The sequence below is a fragment of the Passer domesticus genome, chromosome 2 (genome assembly GCF_036417665.1).
Source record: "Passer domesticus isolate bPasDom1 chromosome 2, bPasDom1.hap1, whole genome shotgun sequence".
Classification (NCBI taxonomy): Eukaryota; Metazoa; Chordata; class Aves; order Passeriformes; family Passeridae; genus Passer; species Passer domesticus.
The window spans coordinates 32,034,205-32,052,772 of record NC_087475.1 but is presented as its reverse complement, the minus strand read 5'-3'; the positions used below and the strand labels follow the sequence as shown (position 1 = coordinate 32,052,772).

The window sequence follows — 18,568 nt, the reverse complement described above, 5'->3', positions numbered from 1 at the left end:
TAAGAGAACCTTTTCTGCTGGCAGTGTCTTTTTAAAGAGTCACAGGTCAAAGATAATAACCAGCTACTCTAGATATTCAAACACAGAGAAAAACCTCCTCTCTACCAGAAGTAATTAAATCTAGGAACTCACATACATTCTGCTCCTGACCTCAATGCAGTATGAGAATAAGAGAAGGCTAGGTGTTAATATTTCTTGTAGCATTAAAAAATACACAGAATTTCAAGAGCACTGAAGGTTTCAAAAACAAACACAAACAGAAAAAAACAACACGAATCGCCAAACTAAATGGAGCAAAGTCAAAGCTACAAAGAAAACTCCTGTTTTCATACTCAGTGACTTCAATATTTACCCAGTTTGAGGGGTTGACTAGTTGCCATGGAGCTAGATACACATCTAAAATCAAGACAAAGAGAGGGGAAACCCCCCCAGCCAATAAGCTGAAACAAATATTCATATATATCCTAACACACAAAGGGAGGGGAAGGTGTGATTATTATTTATACACTGACAAAAGATACCATTAGTTTGCCAATGTAGTCAACTATTTAGTGTACTTTAAAAGCCCACACTCAGGTTCAGAACCCCTCCAATAGTGAGCACCCAGAAAGATTCTCACCTTTTGTAACCTCCCCCACAAGATGGATAAATCAATATTACTAATCTGAACTGCTAACTTTAATACTCTTTTAACAGCTAAATTTTTTCATCACCTGTGTTTTCAAAAATAACCTATGCACACCTCTACCCATCCCCTATCTTGCTTATAAAGGGATGAATCTCTCTTCTGTCTCTCACATCCAAGCATATTTATGCCCAAAAAACTATTATTCTCTCTATTACCGCATTTGATTTCTTTTAGGTGTTAAAAAAACTTCTATATTTTATTTAAATAAATTGCCAATTCTTTTTATTTATAGAAATGTTCTAATTACATGTTCTAATAATAGAATGGAATACACATCAATTTTATTGTTAAATTATGTCATTTTTATAAAAGGAAACAATATACAAAAATACTTTAAACAGCACAATTCACATCCACTATCAATATATGTGGGTTTTGTTTTGAAGGAAACAAGTTATTTGACCTGATACTAAACCTGATTCTAAGAATATAAGAATGCAGGCCTTTGTGCTCTGTAAACATCAGGAATCAAATCCTTTCCTTCACATATCCCCCTATGTCTCTTTTTTAGCAATCTGATGTATTTTATATCCCATTTTCAGAAAAGGAAAATAGGTAGGAAGGCAGAGAGGAAATGTTTCCTTCCACTTTTGAACAAATTATCCATAGCAACATGCAGCCTTAGAGTTTTTAATTCTGCACAACATGAATTTCTGTAGAGGCAATATTCAGTCAGCAAATTTTTGGCTTTCTACAGATGCCATCATCCACTGCAAGAATCATTATTCACCAATTCTATCCAGCATTTTTGATCACTGGATGCAAATATGGTAAAAGAAAACTAATCTACCTCCTTTGTGTCACTTTCTCAGAATCCTAATTAGGAAGTGTTATTCTACTGTCACTGGAAACCAGTATTAACCATGCACTATTTCCTCATGCAAAACATAAACAGAAGATGAATCATTTCTTTTCCTTCTCTCAAGCTCAATTTATTCTCCTATTATTCCTGCCTCTTACTAAGTCATTTGAAAAAAATTGCTTATACTTTCAAAAAAGCGTAATTCCTCCAGTCTATATATATATATGCATCTGCCAAGTACTCACAATAGGTAAGCAATGTAGTGGAAGCTTTTAGTTTTATATATATTATATATTATATATATAATATCTTGTTGTTATAATTCCAAATTCAGAAAAAACTCCCCACAAACAAACAAAGAAGAAATGCCCTGACCTCCCCAGACAACACAAAACAAAAAGTACCCCCACCCTATTACCTTCTATGCAAAATGCCTGGTAAGATTTCACTTCCTCTGACAAAGGACATCTAATTGTCTTATATAAATTGGGCTGCATGGCTGAGAGCTGCAAGAGTTGAGTTCTCCATTTTCACAGAAGTGCCAACCCAGTGCACCAAAAGGACTGAACTTTCTCTTGTTTGTCAATGGACCACAAAGTAGCTTGACTGAAGAGGTGATGGAAGGATTTTTGGGGGTGGTCTGTTTTATCTATCACATGCCTAAGAAATTAATTTTCTCACACCGCTTCAAAATTCAAGCTGAATCAATGAAACCTGTACCATTTCCTAACCCTCTTCACTTGTTCAACATTTGTAGAAGGTATTTAGCTGTGTAAGAAAATCTCACCCTCTGGTCTACTCTTTTACTGTTGACATCCACTTTCTAAAGCTGCACTGTCTCTCTGGACTGGGCTCATATCAACTGTAATAAAAATGTCTGGCATTAAATTAATCTTACATTTTTCATTTTGGAGGTGGTTTGAGAATTTTTCTATTTCATGGATAGAGTTCTTTTGTTTGCATTTTTTGCTGGGGGTGATTAATTTTTCTTTTACAGGGTTATTTCTGCTGAATTTTCAATCCAGTGAGATGTAGAAAGGCTTTGTTGGGGTTTTGAATTTAGTGTGTGTGTATATGTGGGTGTATGCACATAAACATTTTTTACCCCTCCAGCTTGGCTGGGGAAGCACAGATAACTCCCTTCAATTTTCCTACACACAGGCATTTGCCACCATTTGAGATTGCACTTGGGTATGTGACCTCATCAAAGGCTGGAAAGATGCAATTATGACATCTCAGAGACTCCAGTCCTTCTGGAAATCACGTGAAGTATTTTAGAGTATCTCAAGTGGCATTAGACATCTAACATTCTGGCAACAGCATTAAGCCTCCAAGATTTCTGACTAAGAACTATAAACCCAGGAACACTGCCAAGTACACAAATCTTGGATATTAGTACCATTAAGGAAGAAGCAGCATGTCCTTGGCTTAGGCAGCTCTTTTCTTCTCTTCTGTCTCTGATCCATACTTTGAGGTTTTTTTCCCTTTTCATATGAAGTCCTGGCCTCATTGTTATGGGCAGAATTCCATGCTCAGAGCAAACAGCATCAGTGCCTGGGAGCCTGCCTGCCAAATCCCTGCTGTCAGTGCATCCATTTGAGGATGTTCTACTCATTAGTGCAGAAGCTTATGCAAACAGAAAAACCAAAGTTCTCAAATTCTTTTTTATGTACACTGAAAGTATTATCCCACCTGAAATGTACTGACAAACACCAAAACATTTAAAATAATACACTCAGAGATTTTCAAATATTTCCTATCAGCTGACATGACCATTACAAGCTTCATAAAATGGTGTTGCACTTTAATAGCATACATCTTTAGAATCAGAATTAAAGATTACTTCTAACTTATACAGTCTATGTTTATGCACTTAAATGGTTCTTGAGCTAAAACTGCCCATAAAAGGTTTAATGTATTGGGCTGAAGGGGAGGTTCTACACTGAACAGTGATTATGAACAAATAACAGTTTATACATCAGGCAAGTCACTGCTACACTCATCTAAAACCAAAACAATTTTGCAGGTCTCTAGGTTTTGAGTGGTTGTTACTGCAAAAGCAAATGATGAGGAAGTTCCATTTCCAGTTTTGGAAGGCTGTTAAGAAGTTTTTTTCCTGATGTAATGCATTTGATCTTGTATCTCTCTAGCCACAGGAGGACTTGCATCCCTGCAGGATGGACAATTAATTATATTTTGGATACATACAAGACAGACTGCTAGGATACTTTTTTTGTAACTTTCTTGTACTTAAAAAAAAATTCATTTTCTTTTTCACTGCTAGAGAACTTGTTTTAAAAGCTGCTTTTATTTTCCTTTACAAAATATCATGAACCCATCTGTCATTTTTTGTGCAGGTATTTTTCAGCACTGTCACAATAATTTCAAAGCAGACAAAATAATGTATATCTTTAGTTACCAGAAGTCCAACAAGATACTATTCACACTCAATACATTAATTTTGTAGTTTAAATAGTCAAATATACATTTTCTTGCATGACTATTAATTCTGTGTTGTAAAAAGATGCCACAGGAAATATGAGTGAGGTTAACATCATGTGTTCCCTGTGATTCCACTGCCCAGAATACAGAAAATGAGATGAACAGTCTCAAACACTGCACATCCAGTATCTATGCCACTATCAGAGCACAAGCTGATAAATGCAATCTACAAGGAGGTTTGTCAAGGTATAAAGATTCCACTTTAAAACTGAAATTCCAGTCAGCAAGTTGTACTTTATAAAATCACTTCATTAATTGTCAATGTCACATTAGGATGACTACTCAGTAATTTGCTAAAAGGAGAGGCCAAACAGCTATGGGGCAACTATAGAGTTCAAAGCAGTCATGGGGGGAAAAGGAAGGAAAAAAACCCAATACTACAAGCAAAACCACATTACTTCTCCCCCAAAAAAAGTAAGCAGCTAATCCTTTTGAAAATATTCCAAGTAACACTACGAAGCAGTATTGCAGAAGAGTCTGGAGCACAAGTCCTGTGGTTGGAGCCAGGTGAGGGTCAGTGGAAAGGAGAAGAGGAAATGGCCTTAAGCTGCATCAGGGGAGGGTCAGATTAGATACCAGAAATAATTTCTGCACTGAAAGAGCAGTCAGGCATTGGAATAATGTCCAGGGAGGTGATGGAGTCACCATCTCAAGAATTTCCAAGAGGCAACTGTATGTGGCACTTAGGGATAGGGGTGCTGGGTTGATGGTTGGACTAGATTACCTTGAAGGTCTCTTCTAACCTTGATGATTCTGTGAAGCAGTTACATACAAGAAACAATGAGCCTCATATTTTAAAAATATAAAGCAAATGTATGTATGTATTCTAGTGAGATTGGGGTGAGTTTTGGTTTTCAGTGTTTCTTATTTTTTCCACAGTATAAAATACATACTTGTCTTTTCCTGCAGCTTTTTTCTTTTAAAATAAATGTCATCATTTAAAATGCATTTATATTGAAGCAAACCTGAAGCCCTTTCTAAAAATACCCATTCTAAATTCCTATTGCAGAACAGCCATAAGTTATGCATCCAGTATCTATGCCACTATCAGAACACAAGCTGATAAATGCAATCTAAAAGGTGGTTTGTCAAGGTATAAAGAGTCTTCTCAAAGTAATTAGTGCATATGTTCTTTGAAAACAACATCTGATTTGTGTCAATCACACAGGGAGGACTTTGGTCAAAAAAGAAATGGTTGTGATGATGATGGACATCAGCATCACCTAAGTGCTGCAATGGAAAGTCTTTCTCAGATGTGTTTTGACTGGCTCATAAAGAAACTCTTAAATATAACTGTCAGATTTAATAAATAAATCTGTGCTTGGAACAGCAATGTACATGCCAAAACAGCAAAGTGAATTTCAATAATTATGCAAAAACCTGAGGGCACAGACATTCAATATTATTTATCTTTACAATGTAGGCTGTTTTGAACATTTAGAGAACGGTCCATCCATTTATTAAAAAAAACAAAAAAACCAACCAACCAAAACCAAACATATCTTAAGCATTTTGTTTTTAAGAGGAATCTCCTTCAATCTACTTTTCTTCTCAATGATTTTTTACTGAAAGAAATGTATATATTTTCTTATTGCAAAGGATGAGACCCTAGATTACTATTAAGGGACTTGGGTGCTTTGGCTGGAGAATTTTTGCTTGGAAAGAACCTAGAAAGCTTCAGTACAAGAGCTGTCACCAAAGTAAGCATTAAAATGTTTCAATTTACATGTTCCTGTTCTCCAGGTGTGGTTTAGAACAAGCACCATCTATTTGACTGCTCAACATTCAGCAGGAATCTGCCAGCCAGGTCTTGCATAAAATAGGAACAAATGCTACTTTCTGCTCAGTGAAGTGAGCTCAGTTCTCACTTTAAGTTAAGAGATCCTTGACAGTGTTATCCCTGACAATATTCTCAGATCTCAAAAATTAAATATTTAAAGACTTAATGAAAGCTAATTACTGAACTGCAGAAAACTCAAATTCAGTTCAGCAAAACATTTAGTGTGGAAAAATAAACTACAGGAACAAGTCAGTGCTCTGTCACAGTGCAACAGATGTGCTATTTATTCAGTCAGAGCTGTGGTCAGTATTTCCATTAAAAAACTTCATCACAAATTTATTATGACAGTTACTAAGCAGTTACCTCAAACTGACTTGGCAGACAAAATTTCCTTTAAATTCAAAGAGCTCTTCTAAAATTTAAAAGAGAAAAAGAAAAAAGAAAAAGCCTGCTGCATCTTTTCACAGACACAAGATTGCTATCAAAAGTGTGTTCTCTTAATTCCCACCTTCAGATGCATTTCCCCACCAGGTAAGTCTTCCTCATGCTTGGTCCATTTTCCTTTTTCTGTGTTTCAGTCTACCAGTCACAGTTGTATTTCTGACTGCTTCAGTAAGCATCCTTGAAATATTAGGAAACTCCACTGCTCTACTAGACCTGCACTTGCCAAATTCTGCAGCTGCTGCTCAAGTTACACAAACAAGTCCCCAATAATTTGAAATTACAACATCTGTAAATCTAATTAGTCACTGACTTCAGAAAGGTAAAATACTGTATTTTTGAGGACACTGTGGCAATAGAAGCTAAAAGTCATAGTAAACTTTGGAATGGCTTACAATGACAGCTGAATAGGTAGCATCATACAAAATTGTGAACTTCCTTTGAGGAAGCAACAGAATGCAAGATGTTTCCTTTCTTCTAAAACTAAAATGCATTTCTTCAAAAAATAAAAATAATAAATCAAAACCAACAAGGAAAAACCAAAATCAACAACCCCCAAATCAAACAACCAAATAAAAAACCAAACCAACCAACACAAAAATCCCCAAAACAAAAAAAAAAAAAAATCCTACAAACCAATAAACCTCCTCAAAAAACACCACCCCCCCAAAACAAACCCCCACAAACAAAAGAAACCCCAAACCAAAAAAACCCAAGAGCCTGGAAAACCCCACTTCTTCCCCCAAAAAAACAAAACATACAATCCTCTACAGCCAAGACTATTCTTCACACAGCAGGTGGACATAACTACCTTAGGCCTGGCTACAATTTTCCAGGGCACAACAGTGAACATCATTTTCCCACCTTTTACAAAGATAATTAGTACTTTCTAATTCCCCTAGTTCCCTTCAGCATTAAGGCAGCAGGCATAAAAAAATGTATTTTTTCAACTATTAGAACAGAAAAAATATTTTGCCTTTAATCCAAGGAGGTGTGGCAGTTATGCTGCTCCACACATGCACCTTGGAAAGCCAACCAGGGAAGTGTTTCAAAGCATAGCAACCAACTGAGAGAGTAATCTGACATCTCAAACAACAACCTTGAGTTTCAGGTCAGACTAGTTTGGAACAACATAGTCACAAGGGAACTACAAATCTTCAGTGTTGTTCTAAGCCAAGGTGAAGACTTAGCCTTTGATTATGTACCAAAATACCCAAGTTGACTAATTGGATTCAGTTCAGGACAGCAAAAATGTCTCCTTCACAAGAAAAATATCCAGTCAAATTGATTCAAAGAAACTTTGTTCTACCAGGCTATAGGTATTGGTCTAAAAAAAACCCACATAAGGTGTGTGAAGTAAGGAGAAGAGGAATCCACTAACATAGCAACACTTAACTGGACATTAAATAAACCATGTATTTTATAAATCTTGAATTAGTATGTTGGTGAGACAGTAACCAGCAAAGCAGCAAAAGAGTCTCAAGAAAACTAAAGGATGATTTATCTCTACAGTCCTAATTACTCTTGATTACCCTTAATTAATCTGACCAGTAGTTGAAAAGAAGACACCTTTAGTCCTCCATCAAATCTCAGATATTTGTATTTTGAAAGCACACACCCCTTTCTTTTTTGTTGTATTTTAATATTTTTAAACAGGTCAACCTGGAATCTTAGTACAGTGACTTGTTTCAAGCCCTAAATCTACATCTTAAAAAACATTGCCCTTCAGAGTCCCCAGCTTTCAGGTCTGGGGACATCCTTATATGCTCCAGCAAGATTTCTGATCTGGACAACCAAGGGACCAAGGCCACAGGGCACAATACACTGTAGCACACACCATGCTGTACAATTGCTCTGTAATTAGAAACAGACTAACCAAATACAAATAGGACCAAATTGGCTTCTTTAAATTCTCTGCATCAGAGAAGCACTGGTTTTGTATTGCATTTTTCAAAAAGGCTCTATATTAAATGAAAAAGAAAATTTAAAAGCAAGATAAAATTCACCATAGTAAAAGAATTAGAGGGAAGACAGTAATGATCACTGTTTCAGCTGAACTCCAAATGTCCTACACCATTTCACTTTAGGTTATGATGACAGCCCCAAATTCTACCTTAAAGCATTCTTGGCACAAGCAACTTCATATATGAGACCAGCAGCAAGTAATTACTAACCTTTCTACATTGACTGGCTTGTCAAATTTAAAGAGAATATAATCTCCAGCAACTGGTGTGACAGCCCAGAAAAAATCTTCCCCTACGTAGGTTTTTTCTAGCGTATGCCCCTGGTAGACTTTTAAAGATGTCGAAACCTCTGCAGGTGGATTCACGTGGATTTTATGCAGTAATGGTTTCAGGAAGTCTTTATCCTAATTGAAAGACAGACAAACATCATGATGGTCAGACAACCTTGTTTATTATGTTCCTTTCCCAAGTGGTTACACTTAAAACAAACATTGGCATAAAATGGAAAATGAATGCATTACTCATTTTGGGTGCATCAGATCTTGTACTGCTCAGTAACGTGGGCATTCCATTAAAATAAAAAAAAATAGAAAAAATATCCCCTAGCAAAAATCCACATAAATAAGCTGGACTAGCACTTCTTCTACTTTACAGCAACCAGTCTGTATCAGATTTAATTCCAGCTGGAGCAATACACATCATGCTTGAAAATGCAAGACAACAAGAAAAGGCCTGTTTTCTCCACAATGTTTTTCATTTAATCAGCCTGCACTGTAAAGGAAGGGAAATATTTTTTACTAACTGTGAGTTTCTGGATCTTCCCTGCTAGAGAAGAGTGGAGGCCAACATGCTGGAAAAGAGAAGGCCTGAAGCGTATCCGTAGGTTAGATTTCTGTCGATCACAATGTTTCTGAAATGGTGAGGGGGAAAAGGTAAGGGTGGGATAAAAAACAAAAACAAAACAACATATTAGTGAAAACCAACACAAGGTAAGAACCTAGGCCTATTTATCCAGTTTTTCTTGTTTTCATTTCAGAAATCTACCAAGATTCAGAAATCTACCATTTCAGAAATCTATGCTTAAGTAATACTGTTCAAGGTCCTTGCACAGAACCTGTTTATTCAGCAAGGGAGTCTCTTGAGAAATGGAGAACTAAAATATGAAGTTTATTCCCCTTTTGGAACTTTCTCCAAGACTGTGATATCCTGCAGAGCTTCTCTGGTGGTAACATGTATAAGTTTATTTTAGGTCTGTTACACATAGAATCCTAATAGACTTTTAGTTTTTATCCTTACTGCACCCATCTCTAAAATCTGAAGCAATAACAGCTATGATGCCCCTGAGAACTGTCCCTCTAAAGTTCTTTTTGAGATAAAAATCTTGGCAGGAAGAAAAACTCTTCCAGAGCATCATGCAGTAACCATAATGTACACTATGCTGGCTTTCAGCTCACAAAAATCAACTCATTCATCATCATAAAAACATTTTAGAAGCTTTATAATAAAAACAAACTTACAGCATCTTTCTCAGGGTTACACACTTTCACCCAGAGGATATGGTCCAGGAGCCAATCAATAGGTTTCTCCTTATAAAACATAAATATGAACTCTACAATAAGAGTGATATCTGGAGACTGGAACATTTTACCTGTGGGTGACATTAAGAATAACTGGAGTTACTTTAGATTAGAGATAACACTGTCTTTTGAAACAAATGAGATAGCAGATGATATTTTGTGCCAAGGCAAAAAATATTAGCACTGAACAACTGGCAATTTCAATGTTATTAGAAGTTCCATACCTTTCAACTAAATAAAATAGCTATTCAAACAAGAACTTGTCACATATCTTGGTGCTATCAAAATATTCAGTGTATATTCAATGTACCACAAGTCTCCTTAAGAATAGAAATTGTCAGTTTGAAATATTAAGAAAAAGAAGAGTTATGGATTGGCATGGGCATTATTCCCCATGCCATATGTAAGTTCAAGCACTTGAGGCAAGGAGTACTGCAAGGTTTTCTGCCCAGTCACACAGCTTCATCTTCTGCAGGTACAGAAAGCAGAGATGCAACACCTACCACTAACTTCAGAACCTTCTGGGCAGAAAATCAAAGGGAAAGAAGGAAGATACCAAAATATATCCAGAGACAATGCAACTCAAAAAGAGACATCCCACAGTGACCAGAGTATTTTTCTGCAGTGCACAGGCCATCAGCAGGACTTCTGGGCGGCACTGTGCAAAAGGATTCTTGGGGATCCTGCAGACTGTGAGGCTTAAAGGAGACCTTTGCAAAAGAAGGAAACTCGCTGTTGATGGAGAAAGCCCATATAATATCAATATTATATCAATATACTATCAATATAAGCAATCACCTACATGGTTGTGGAATACACTCCTCTGGCAGTAGAGGTGTCTGAAGAGAAAGGTGGCCAGTACATGGGGCTACTGTGCCAATCTGAATGCAACACTTGAAAAAGGTGCCTTGCATGAAAACACGCAAGAGCAACACAACTGGCAGTGGGGCAGTCCAAGGCTGTAGACAGACTGGCAAGTGCTTGTACCAGGGACTGCACTGAAGCACTGGAACAGGCTGCTGAGGGGAATGCTTAAGGCACCATCCCTGGAGGTATTTAAAAGATCTGGCTCTTGGGGACATGGTTTAGTGGTAGATTTGGCAGGGCTGAGTTAGTGGTTTGACTCAACGATGTTTGAAGTGTTTTCCAACCAAAATGATTCTATGACCACACGCCAGCTAAAATCCCAAAGGCAGTTCCAGATTTCAAGGCAGATTCAGAAAACATCACCAGGTTGGCAGATGAAGTCTGAAGTCTTTGCTAGGTTACAACAGAGAAAGCAAGGAAGATATCTTGTAACAATGAATCTCTCAGGAGGACATCAGCTGAAATTATTCAGTTCAGATGGTGCTGAGATGTGGGCAGTGCTGGACTAAACAGGGATGGGCTATTGGAACATGTGTGCACCAATGGATCAGAGTCCAGCAGAAGCTCTTTTCCAATGCAATTCTTCTGTCTATTCACATTGTGGAATCCTGTACAACACAGTGACACACAGCACTCAGGCACGGGCAATGTTTTGAGGGTTTTTTTCCACTTGTGAAAAGGCCTCCATAGACTTTCTAAATAACAAGTTCCACAAGTGGTAGAGGTTCTAATATTTTCTCCTACTCTTAGGAAAACCAGCTGGAGTAGATGTTAAGAGGAGATCACTGGAAGAGCCTTGCCCTTTTCAGAAAGTAGGTCTGATGCAATCTCTTTTCTTTCTGACTTGTGTGAAATTGGATAAGAACAAAACCAATGCAAGAATACTCAATGGAAACTCTGGGCACAGTTTGGAGGTGTCTGAGTTAGACTACATCATAATGCCATGCAACATATATGGAAGAAGCATCTGACTAAAGTATCAATTATTTCACCTGTTAGAATGATGTTATACTCATTATAGTAGACAATTTACACACTGGGGTGGAAAAGTAAATGTGATAAAACATTAACTGATTTGACATTGCTATATCAACGTTGTCCCTTACAGAAACTTTTCATCCAGCCCTTTACAAAGCAAAATATTGTCATCACTTTTAAGTTGCTGCTGTAATGAGGTCCTCAAATAGGTATCTCCACATGAAAATACTCTAACTAAAATCTGAAACTCCCACTACACAAGAGACAACTCTTACTAAGCTAGGGACAAATTGCAAAACTTTATTCTTAAAAGACATCAGAAAGATGCTATTATTTTTATTAGTACATTGTTAGTATTTACACACTATATTGTCACATTGTTTAACATTATTTGTGGAAGTAAATATTTAAAAATGGGTAGGAAACAATCATATGATTAGTTAAATGTGGTGTAAAATAGTCATGCTGAATAACAGATTTCAGCTTGTCAGACTTCCAACTAAACAGACCCCAATTTTCCTGGTGATTCATCTCTGCCTACTGCTTTCAATGGCATAGGGCAGGAGAGGAGAAAAATATGGTAAGCCCTAGTAAAACATCAGCTAAAAAATGGGACTAATCAGATGTTTCTGGGATTTTTATGGGACTGAAACCACCATTTATATGTGACAGCTGCTGAGGCAGTCTGTCAGTCACATCTGTTTCCATACAACGTGCACCTTTCCATGTGGTGTCAGAGAGATGGACAATATGATAAGAGTCAGAAGACAGAAATATCCCCACAATATTGCCCCAGTCTCAGTGCCTCTTCCAGGATCTATACACAGCCATGATGCTCTAGAATCCTTTCATTCTTCTACCCAAGGACAGAGCAAAAGAATCACACTGACATTTTTTCCTGTGACTAGCTCATCTTCTGAAGAACATAAGGATTATCGTCCCATCCTCACTCACAGACCATGTCACTGAGAGCTTGGCAAGAAGGTACAGGATCCTACAATTAAGCAAACTGAGAACAAGACTGAAGGCAAGAGTAGGAATTTACTCTTATCCCTAATTTAAGTTAACCTAATTTTATATAAATATAAGCAGAATAACAGTGTATTATTTACCTCCATTTCAAAAACTTGTCTAGGCTCAGAGGCAGTTTCCTCTAGGCCAGCACTCTACTGCCCACCATGAATCAACCACCCTAGACTTGGCGAATAATCTAATTGCCATGGTGATGTCACAGGGCACAGCAGGGAAAAACAAAGAAGCAAACAAAACCCAACCAACCCACAAACCACAAAAAACCAAACCAACCAACCAAGCTACTCTGACACATCCAACTGCAGCTAGTCAGAATAAGAGAGGTGAGCCAGCTGTACCTGCACTGGCATCTTTACACACAAGTGGCCTCTCTGCATTACACTCACAGCACCATGGAAGTGTTCAATGGTGGAGACAAGTCTTCTCACATTAATTCTTAATGAACACCATAACAAAAGTGAACAGGAAACACCCTGATCCCAAGACAAGCCCTTGTCTTCCATCAGTAACCAAGGACATACATCCCCATACCACTTTCTGAAATGTTGTCACAACCTTCCACACACAGCTTGGCCCCAGCCCCTCTCTATAACGTTGCCTCACTCATCTGTCATTTCTGTCTCAGGACACCACCTGCACAGCAGTTCTGCCACAGATCCATGTCCCCTTTTTTTCCATCAGAACAGTCTCTCAAAACCAGAGCTCTGCAGTGAAGTCTCTGGTTAAACAGGTTATCAAAGCTCTGGATCCCGGACTGGCCACACCTAGTCTTTGTAATGGAAACTAGCTCAGTACAACTCCTACTGCACAGATCCAACACCCAGCCCCTCTGAATCCAAACCAACCAAGCCCTTGTCTAACCAAGAGCAGCAGCAGCACCAGCCTGGCTTCCCTAGGGAACAGCCACAGCCCAAGAACAAGTGGCAACATTTGCTGAGGTCCTTCTTGTCCTACAGCTCCCATGCAGCAGCATATGAGGAAAGTGCTGTGAGCCACAGAACCACTCAGACACCACCCAAATCCAACCCAGGGATTGCCCACTGGCCATCCCCAATGTGCAGTCAAAAATCATCAAGCCAGAGACCAAACCAAAACACTGCAGTGAGCACGCACTGCCTCAAACTGCAAACTGTGAAAGAACTGCAGCAATGGCTCATCTTGCACCGTGTATAGCACTTGGTACAGTACATGGGAACAGACATAAATCCAGAACACTGTGACAAAACTTCAGAGCTTTTGGATTCTGGGCACATGCAACCTACCATTGTGAAGAAACTTAAAAATCTGAAAGAATTAAGAGACAAAGGTAAAATTTTGCTCCATAAAACCCTAGAGATACAAAACACAGACTTTCTCAAAATTATTTATCTATATTGATAAAAATGATGATCAGGACTGAAAAACACCCCAAATCTGTGGAACACTTTCTGATTTACTGTGCCCTGACAAGACTTCTATTCATTTTTCAGTCCTTTTAAAGGCCATCCTTAGTGAATTATTCTGGCCATCTCAGTATTTTGCTGGCAAATACAAGACACATACAAAATGAAACACTTCGTTTTCTAGTTCTCTGAGCTGCCAATATCTAAATAATTTTAATTCTTCCACATCAGCATTACTAATGTTGAGTCTACACCAACAATAATTTTACACCTGCAAGCACATATTCTAGCTATAGCTGATGTTTTCAATGCTTTCCCTGGTAATGATATGCAAATTGCTGGCATTAAAACCAGAATTTCTTTGAAGTTATTTAAAGCTCAAATGTTTGACTTGCTCTACTCTTTCCCAAACTTCAACTATGTGCACAGCTTGAGCAAAACTGCAATCAGAACAACTTAAAATAATCAAAACAACAGGCCTCAAAGCATCAGGGCACAATAAGACTCAGAGGAGCTGTGTAAGACAACCAAAGGCCATTTCAGGCCACTCCATGTAATGTTTGTGACAGCTGGCATCATAGGTGCAGTGCAAGGATTGCAGTTCCTCTGGAAAACATTTCAGCTCACAGGCAGCTGGAAGAGAAATCATTATTCCTCATAAAAAACTAGTAGGACTTTCCTACATTGTGTCACAGGTCTCTCAGTGCAAACAAGAATCCGGAAGAGTAAAAGATACATCTCCTTCCACAGAGCTTCTTAAGGAAACAGCATACATCTCACCCATTATTTATTAGATACTTGACAGCACTTAAGACTATGCTTTCAAGATTAAAAAAAACCAAAGGAAGCAACGTCTGTTCTGTGGCAGAGGTGACAGAATTCTATAATCCTGCTGTCAGCCTAAATAGCTACATTTGCCACTTCCTCATGTAGCACTTGCATAAATTAGATTTTCAGTTCAGAAATATACTATGACAAAAAATCCCACATTTTTACCTCGCAAACTTGCAAGCTAAACAAGGTTTCCCACAGCTAACAGTGAATCAACCACACCTCTCTTTTTGAGAGATTATTTCTAGTAGCATGTAGACAACAGTTGCCCAGAGAAGCTGTGGATAGTCCATCCCTGGAAGTGTTCAAAGCCAGGCTGGATGGAGCTCTGAGCAACCTGGTCTAGGGACAGGTGTCCCTGCCCTTGGCAGGGGGTTGGAACTGGATGCTCTTTAAGGTCCTTCCCACACCAGGCCATTCCATGATTCTGTGAATTGAGTGCTCTACATGTAAAACTGATCCCCAGTTACAAACTACTGTCGCTCTTCCCAAAGGTATCTGCATTACCAAATTGCCACAGTAGCAGTCTGCATCAAGATCCATAAAGGGATAGCAGAGATGAGAAAAATCTACATTACTTGCATAAAATTTCCAAGCAATATATGGTTATAGCACACCAATGTGTACCAGAGCCCAAAGTTTTAGTTGCTCTTATGAATACTAATTTTTTTTCTCAAAGCTTAAAAACAGAATAAGTAGCTATATTGGAAGAAGAAGAAAAAAATCTAATTTAATTTTCTAGGTAGAAAAGCAACGTTAAGATCTGTAGCCATAGCTAAATGCATCTGAAATTCTACTGATATCATCTAGTTAAAAGGAGGCAAACAAATATGAGACAAGGAACAAAGAACAGGAATGCAAGCAGCAGGAGCTAACAACTAAATTTAACTATAGCTACTTTCAGAGCCCACACTGCCCAGAAGTATACAGACAGTATAGAAAACAAGGTATTTTTAAACAGTTGTGCTTTTGATTAAGCAAAGTCTCAGTATTAAGAACTATCTACCTACCCCACCAGGCTTAAACGCTGTGTCCTCTGCAACAGCACAGAGAACAGAAAGGGTGGGGGTGTGAAATACACAAATACTAAGCAAGTTAAGTGACCTGAAATACAACTGCATGGGGTAGACAGCACACATCCTAAAGTGTAAGTTGGTTTTATGCACATTTGGTTTTATGCACATTTGATGTGTCATTCTTGAGAAGTGGCAATTTGTAAGCGAGCACACTCTACTACTAAATCAGGCAAATGTAGAATAGATGCAAATTCTATAGCCCAAGAACTCCATACAGAATTTACACTAAAAGTGCAATTAGACTGGAGCTAAAACTCAAATTGTGGGCTGAGTCTGGGTTAATGTTTAACTGTTCAACAGTAGAAAGAAAGTCGTATCAAATGCTGTATTCAACCAGTCCCTGCTAACACATAACAGAATGTTGCAAGGAGTTCCCCAACCAAGGACAAGTTCACTTAGGGCAAGATGTCAGTGAACTACTTCTTATTTTTCCATGCTAGGCAGCATAGTTTCCTATTTCTCCCACAGAACCAATTCCATAATTATTCCAGCAACAGTGGATCTCTGATGGTAGCCCAAAGCAGTTAGGTGATGGCCAGGTGTATAAGGAGACTTCACTCATTTCCTTTCCTCCTCCCTACTGTTTCTGTAGATGAAACTGGCAGGCAAGTCTACAAAGTACCATTCTGTACCCTAACAGCATGTAGGAGGGATAATTACTGTTTTCCTTTCTACTCCAGGAACCTCTGAGACCCCCAAAGTCAGGGAACTGTTGCACACCTGATGCTGAGCATTTATTCAAGTAGTGCCAACATTCTCAGGTCTCAGTACAACCATTATGGGTCACTGAGCTAAAAATGAAGCCATTCTCTGGCAAGTAGATCCAAAGGAAAGAGAACAAGAATTTCCAAGAGAATGACAGAACTTAGGACTGCACTTTTATCTGTTACACACAGGATTTTCTTTCTGTTCTGAACTCAACAGCCTTCATATTGGAATCATTTGTGTTGGCCACAGGAATCTCCAAAGTCTGCCCCAGCTTTTGATTTTTCCTTGCATATCTCTAGCTTGCTGCTTTTAAAAAGATCATGACACATCAGTGCAGTAATGAAATAACCTTTTGATTTGTAAAATCCCTCCAAATTTCTCTATCATTGCTTTTCTGTTGAGTCCAGTATGTCTCTATGAAAAGATGCTAGTGTAAGTAATGTAAGAGCAAAGAACAACCATAATTTCCAGAGCACCCTGACAGCTGACCCACAACCCAAGATCCTGCATTAACTCCTCTCAATGCTGCTCATTGCAAATGACAGACTCTGACTGCATCTAGGAAGGAACAGATTGTCGTAACTTCTCCTTCATGAACTAGAAAGATGGAGATAGAACAGGCTTTGCAACAAACTGATGCCTGCTAATTCTCGGAAATTTTGGCACAAACACCAATGAAGTTATTTTAGGTGGAGTTAATTTTCATGGGTTTTCTTTATTTCAGTCAGTTATGTTTGAATTACATTTTCATTTTAACAGCAGCTAAATTAAACATACATCATGCCTTGCAGTTTGATTGTTAGTATTTTTATAAGTTAACTTTTGGTTATAAAATTTCTCTCTTTTCCAACAGTTTGAGTTTGCCTCCATCATAAAAAAGTGAGGGGCAAAAGCAACAACCATGAGCTAAACCAGAGTTCCTAAAAAAGGCAGTAAATTTCTACTTCTTGGTCTATTTCCAGTACAAAGAAGATATCTTTGAAGCCAGATTACTATTAATTCACAATCTGAGTATGAATGTGTTCTTTCAAACCGCAAAAGTGAACATTTTCTTACCAATGAAACCCAGCTGAGAAAATTCTAGAATCATCCAATCTTCAGAAGCAAGCTGAAGTGCAAAATTTTTTATTGTGCTGAAATAATTCTGCTTGACAACAATGTCATCTTCAAGCTAGAGGAAGGTAGAAGTGACATCAACATTAAAAAAAAAAAAAGCACTAGCAGAGCAATAGAAAAAAGTACAGCTAGGAAATACTGACTTATAATATACTGTTAACACATAGCCATGTATTTCTAATGCTAGCACTGATCATAGATGCCATAGCCTGGAATAGCTATTGTAGGGATCAGTCTGTCTATTTGTGGAGAACTAATACAGAATTCTTGTGGAAAAGTAATACAGAAACTAGTAAGAATCCACAAACATATCTCAACTTCTTGCTTTTCTAAACACTACTTTTCCAGCTTTTTTCTTCAAAGGAAAAACATCCATGAAATAATGCTAGTCTAAATGGCATCATCAGAACCAGTTCAATATCTGTATTATTTGCACACAAATGTGAGTGTTGACTCACAAAGGTAAGAGCACTGAAAGAGTTCCTCCTCTGAGACAAGAGGCTAAGAGACACAATATCTGCAGGGGCAGGATTCATTTCACCTGTCCAACGGCAGCACAGGTGCATGGTCCATATCCCCTAGTCCAGAGGTGCCCACATGGGTGCTGCAGTGCCTTTAACTCACAGTAAGTGCAGGCCACTGCTGCATCAGGGATCCTGCTTCTCCTGTCCTTTCTCACAGTGCAGTCATGCCCTCCCCGTTGTGCTGGCACTAATATTTGTGCAACTCCCCAGTATCAAAGCAGGCTGTCACATGCTGTTGGCTCTGCAGCTTCCCAGAGAGCTGAGACTCCAACAGCCCTGAGAGAGGAGTCAGCATAGCTT

The 18,568-nt window shown here is 38.3% G+C and overlaps 1 protein-coding gene across 4 annotated transcripts in view; it reads right to left on the bottom strand.

Annotated features, from left to right (window-relative positions):
- Window positions 1-18,568, bottom strand: part of MGAT4A (alpha-1,3-mannosyl-glycoprotein 4-beta-N-acetylglucosaminyltransferase A) — a 77,422-nt gene that overhangs the window by 13,039 nt on the left and 45,815 nt on the right. For all 4 annotated transcript variants that reach the window (XM_064408114.1, XM_064408115.1, XM_064408116.1 and 1 more), the window contains 4 exons: window positions 17,685-17,799; window positions 9,695-9,825; window positions 8,980-9,087; window positions 8,388-8,581 (listed from right to left, as the gene is read on the bottom strand). In XM_064408114.1, the coding sequence (XP_064264184.1) occupies window positions 8,388-8,581; window positions 8,980-9,087; window positions 9,695-9,825; window positions 17,685-17,799 (548 nt within the window). The remainder of the gene's footprint in view (window positions 1-8,387; window positions 8,582-8,979; window positions 9,088-9,694; window positions 9,826-17,684; window positions 17,800-18,568) is intronic.